Source organism: Neophocaena asiaeorientalis, unplaced genomic scaffold (genome assembly GCF_003031525.2).
Source record: "Neophocaena asiaeorientalis asiaeorientalis breed wild unplaced genomic scaffold, Neophocaena_asiaeorientalis_V1.1 scaffold886, whole genome shotgun sequence".
Taxonomy (NCBI): Eukaryota; Metazoa; Chordata; class Mammalia; order Artiodactyla; family Phocoenidae; genus Neophocaena; species Neophocaena asiaeorientalis.
This window is the reverse complement of record NW_020175226.1, coordinates 600,486-606,464: the sequence shown is the minus strand read 5'-3', so window position 1 is coordinate 606,464 and position 5,979 is coordinate 600,486. Positions and strand designations below refer to the sequence as shown.

General features: G+C 36.9%; 1 protein-coding gene across 1 annotated transcript in view; it reads left to right on the top strand.

Moving 5' to 3' along the window:
* Window positions 1–1,914: 1,914 nt before the first annotated feature.
* LOC112413459 (protein hinderin-like) overlaps window positions 1,915–5,979 on the top strand; it is a gene marked incomplete at its 5' end in the record, with an annotated part of 223,289 nt that continues 219,224 nt past the window's right edge. The window contains one exon of the mRNA XM_024765408.1: window positions 1,915–2,034. Coding sequence (XP_024621176.1) covers window positions 1,915–2,034 — 120 coding nt within the window. The remainder of the gene's footprint in view (window positions 2,035–5,979) is intronic.

Here is a 5,979-nt window from a genome sequence, read left to right as displayed (position 1 = left end):
TCTTCCTGAGCACTTTGCAAGTTTGAGGAGCTGTGGGAGAGGGTACCCCAAGTTAGGTTGCTATGTTCTTCATACTAGACTGTAAAACATGTAGGGAGGTATATGGGCAGAAAATTTCCTGATGATGCTTTTATTAATGAAATATTGACTAAATTGACATTATGCAAAACCAAACAAATAGGACAAAAATCTAATCATAATCCTGTTATGTTTCATATAGTTAGAACCTCCTATGTAAATTAGGCAGTAATTACTTTGACCAGAACAGTATCATCACTTCCACCCTGAATTTTTTAGTAACAGCTTTATTGAGATATAATTCACATACAATAAAAATCACCCTTTGGAAGTATAGAATTCAATGGTTTTGAGTATATTCCTAAAGGTGTGCAAAGACAGCCTTCTACTTCCAGATCATGTTCATTGCCTCCCCCATAAAACGCATATCCATCAGCAAGTGCTCCCTATGTCCCTTCTCCATCTTTTGGCAACCACTAATATACTTTCTATCTATATGGATTTGCCTATTCTGGACATTTCTCTTTTTTTCCCCATTTAGCTTTTCTCACATAATGGGTACTTCAGAAAATTGGAGAAGAGAACAGAAAGTGAACATGGATAAATGTAACTCTTACTTGTGATCTGGTATACTTAGAACTAAGTATTCTTTTCCCTGGCTCATTGGAAGAGGTATTTTAAACAACAACATACATAGAATTTGTAGCCTTTTGTGTCTGGCTTCTTTAGCATATAATATATTCAAGTTTTACTCATATAGTAGAATGTAGGGATACTTTGTTTCTTTTTATGGCTGAATAATATTCCATTTTACAGGTATACCACATTTTGTTTATCCATTTGTCACTTGATAGACATTTGGATTGTTTTCACTTTTTCACTGTTATGGATAATGTTGCTCTGAATATGCATGTATAAGTTTTTAATGTGAACCTATATTTTCAATTCTCTTGGGGAATTGGAGTAGAATTGTGGGTCATGGTAACTCTGTGTCTAACTTTTTGAGGCACTGCTAAATTATTTTCCAAAGCAGCGGCATTTTACATTCCCATCAGCTATGTGGGAGGGTTCTAATTTCACCATATTCTTGCCAGTGCTTGTTATTGTCAGTCTTTTTGATTATAGCCATCCTAGTAAATGCAAAGTGGTATCTCACTGTGATTTTGATTTGCATTTCCTAGTAGCTAATGGCTAACAATGTAAAGCATCTTTTCTTGTGCTGCTTGGCCATTTGTATATTTCCTTTTGGGAAATGTGTATTCAAGTCCTTTGCCCAGTTTTAATTAGGTAATAGTTTTTATTGTTGAGTCATATAACATCTTTACATATATATGGATACCAGACCTTATCATTTGTATGATTTGCAAATATTTTCTCTCATTCTGGAGGTTGTCTTTTCAATTTCTTAATACTGTCCTTTGAAGCACGAAGTTTTAAAATTTGAAATCCAATTTATTTATTTGTTCTTCATTGCTGTGCTTTTAGGTGACCATTGCCTAATCCAAGGTCACAAAGATTTGCTTTTATAAAGTTTATAGTTTTAGCTATTAAATTTAGGTCAGTGATCCATTTTCAGGTAGTTTTATATATGGTGTGAGATGGGGGTCCACCTTCATTCTTGTGCATATGTTTGTCTTCATCAAATTTAAAGACTTGAGAAAGAAAAATTTTAATAGGATAAACATTGTTACTCCCTGTGAATTATTGTTTCATGATTTTGAGGGGGGGTACATATGCTGTGTTCATCTGAAGACTATAGCTTACCTGCACTCTCACCAAGTATGGTTACATTTCTGTCTCTATTTTGTTTGTTGAAACCTGAAAAACAATACCGATATATGCAGTTTAAATCCATTTATTAGCTTTTTCCCTTAATTTGCAATCTCACCTCTTCAGCTACAGTATAAAGAATGTCAAGAACTTCTAAGCCTCTATCAGAAATATCTATCAGAACAGCAGGAGAAGCTCACTGTGTCTCTCTCAGAACTTGGTGCTGCTAAAATTCAGGAACAACAGGTAAGCATCTTTTTTCTTACCTTTTCTTGTCTTTAATGGATCAGCAAGATGTCAGAAGAGTTATCTGCCTTTTACTTTGTCTCACTGTATACAACATTGTCTTTAGACCTACAGTTACAGCATGTGATTGAGTTGGCTTCATTTACTTCCCTGTTTCCCTTTCCTCTTCTGTTCCTGGGGCCCAGAGGTCAGGAATGATTACTTGAAGCAGGCTCTGGGTCAGGAGGGAAGCTCCTGATTGTATGAAAGCACAGCAGGAGTGATAAAGAAAACCCACTGCTCTTGTTACTTAATGAAGATCAGGTGGGCTCTTTTTTTTTTTTTACTCACAAGCCTCTTCTAACTCATGTTTAGAGTTTTAGAGTAATGAAAGTGTCTTGGCAAATTGTAAAAGCTTTAACTGGAGAAAACTGGAACATTTAGCATGATTTTGTGTTTGTATATATGTATTAATCACATAAGTATATATGAGAGTGTTTGCATATTAACATTTATATACATATCATCAAATAGTATATATTATATAATAAAATGAAAGTTCAGAACCCTGCCAGTTGTGACGTGAAACAAGTTCTGAAGACTTACTTCTTGCCCTCTAGCAAGTGACATTGGTTGTCTTTTTCATATCCAAATGAATTTAAATGGATGAGGATAGCTTTTGTATTAAAACGTTGTAGAAAAAACTATATAGAGTGTCAGAGTCATTCATATTATTATTAAAACATGGATAATGTACTAACTAAAGGGTTATCCTCTCCCTTTGAATAGTAGCAGGTCTTGAATGGTTTTCTGTAAATATTCTAAAGAACACTGTTCTGTTCAACCTAGAGACACCTGTCTCAGATGGGTTAAGAGTTTCGGCTAAGAAAATCCATTTTTAAACCTCAAGTTTGGACATATGGAAAAGTAAAAAGAAAAGAAAGAATAATAATTTTGCTGGAATGTGGCATAGCTTAGACTTTTAACGTACCCTCCCTTTTTTATTTTGAAGTCACAATATTTATAAGAAAGAACCACAGTATGAATGGTTTATTTGTATTCTAACTGGAAATATTTTCTTTTGTTCTGTTTTCTGAAAACCTATGCTATAAAATGAGGCAGAGGAAGGTGGAAGCTAATCTTTTTATTTGGATTTGTTTTGCCACTTTGAAAAAGGGCAGTTTTTAAGGTGGCACTTTCCTAATGCTCTCATGGTCGGGCTAGAGAAGATTATAACATGAAGATCAGATTTCTGACTTTCGTCTTTACATTTCCACTCCCTCTGTCTCTATGACAGATGTTTAAGGGCACAAAAACGTTGGCCAAGGGTAGTGGAGGAGAGGCTGAGGGACTTTTCAATTGCCAGTAGTTAAGGATATAGACTGAGTCAAGAAATAATCATTAGGGAGTTTAAAGACATCTAGATAAAGAGGCCTAGCCCTTTTTCTATCTACTGCTGAAATGAGGGGAAAATAAAACTTTCTAAAGGGTAGTGTTTTATGTTTAAAAGAGTGATTCTTGGAGGTTTCCCTAGAGACCAATCATAGTTAACACTGCCTTTCTTAACCTCAACCCTGAGGAGCAAAACTTAAAAAATTACAAATACTAGGAAGAAACTGTTGGTCACAGGTATGGAGAAAGTATACTCTCAAAAGGAGATACTACGGGGGCTTCCCTGGTGGCACAGTGGTTAAGAGTCCGCCTGCCGATGCAGGGCACACGGGTTCGTGCCCTGGTCCAGGAAGATGCCACATGCCGCGGAGCGGCTGGGCCTGTGAGCCATGGCTGCTGAGCCTGCGCGTCCGGAGCCTGTGCTCTGCAACAGGAGAGGCCACATCAGTGAGAGGCCTGCCTACCACAAAAAAAAAAAAAAAAAAAAAAAAAAGGAGATACTTCTGAATTTTCATTTTGACTTATTCATGAGAAAATTTTAAAACCGTGTTTTCAGGAAGTGCCCCGTGGTCAGACTTTATATTTAAATGAAATTGAGAGCACTTGTAGACTCTGCTATTTGAACCTAGAGAGGGAAAATAAGTTTCTTTTTGAATACCAAGTGGAGATTGTCACCCGTTTCCTTTGTTATCTGATTTGTTCTTTGTGACAGGCTTCTCTTAGCTAAGCAAAGGTAAGCACCTTCTCAGTCACCCTCATGGGAATTGGGTGAATTTGGTGGACAAATCTCCTTCCTGTCAGGAAGGGCATCATTGTGAACACTCTGAATGACGATGTGGTAAAGTTAGAGGTCCTCTTTATGTGCTCACAAATAGACTACTCATCTCTATCATAGCACTGTTCTAGTTCTTTTGTAATCATTGTTTATTCATCCATCTCTCTCACCAAGCTTTTTTAAAAACAGCATCCTGTTGGTTTCTTTATACTCAGAACCTAACATAGGTTGGCCTAATAAAGTTTTAATTTTTATTTAACAAAATTTCATATGGTAAATACTATGTGCTCCAGGTACTGTTCTAAGCTCTTAACACACATTAAATCGTTTAGTCCCTCAGTAGCCCAATGAAGTTATTATCCCCATTTTACAGAGGAGGAATCCCAGGCAGAACAAGAGACTTGCCTTGTCATCCAGGTAGCAAGTTAGAAAATCAAGATATGAACCTAAACAGTCTGACTCCATATTTTTTTGAAGAGAGAAAGACAAGAAAATTTTGAGATAGCTAAAAAATATTGAAAATTTGCTTTACAAGCCCTTGTTTCTATGACCAACCCTCTTTTGGATCTTAATCTGAAATCCAGTTTTTTGAATGCCAGAGCACAAATACACTAGAGATGGTGGGAAACTATTTGATTTTCCTGTGAGTAGCCAAAATGTCAGGTAAATATAAAATTTTATTTGTTCTCAAAATAAGGTTTTTTCATAGGCAGAACACTCTATGACATAAATCACAGCAAGATCCTTTTTGACCCACGTCCTAGAGAAATGGAAATAAAAATGAGCAATGGGACCTAATGAAACTTCAAAGCTGTTGCACAGCAAAGGAAACCATAAACAAGACCAAAAGACAACCCTCAGAATGGGAGAAAATATTTGCAAATGAAGCAACTGACAAAGGATTAATCTCCAAAATTCACAAGCAGCTCATGCAGCTCAATATCCAAAAAACAAACAACCCAATCCAAAAATGGGCAGAGACCTAAACAGACATTTCTCCAAAGATATACAGATTGCCATCAAACACATGAAAGAATGCTCAATGTCACTAATCATTAGAGAAATGCAAATCAAAACTACAGTGAGATATCATCTCACACCGGTCTGAATGGCCATCATCAAAAAATCTACAAACAGTAAATGCTGGAGAGGGTGTGGAGAAAAAGGAACCCTCTTGCACTGTTGGTGGGAATGTGAATTGGTACAGCCACTATGGAGAACAGTCTGGAGGTTCCTTAAAAAACTAAAAGTAGAACTACCATATGACCCAGCAATCCCACTACTGGGAAACCAGAATTCAAAAAGAGTCATGTACCAAAATGTTCATTGCAGCTCTATTTACAATAGCCAGGACATGGAAGCAACCTAAGTGCCCATTGACAGATGAATGGATAAAGAAGATGTGGCACATATATACAATGGAATATTACTCAGCCATGAAAAGAAACGAAATTGAGTTATTTGTAGTGAGGTGGATGGACCTAGAGTCTGTCATACATAGTGAAGTAAGTCAGAAAGAGAAAAGGAAGTACCGTATGCTGACACATATATATGGAGTCTAAGGGAAAAAAAAAGTCATGAAGAACCTAGGGGCAAGGCGGGAATAAAGACAGACCTACTAGAGAATGGACTTGAGGATATGGGGAGGGGGGAGGGTAAGCTGTGACAAAGTGAGAGAGAGGCATGGACATATATACACTACCAAACGTAAAATAGATAGCTAGTGGGAAGCAGCCGCTTAGCATAGGGAGATCAGCTCGGTGCTTTGTGACCACCTAGAGGGGTGGGATAATGAGGGT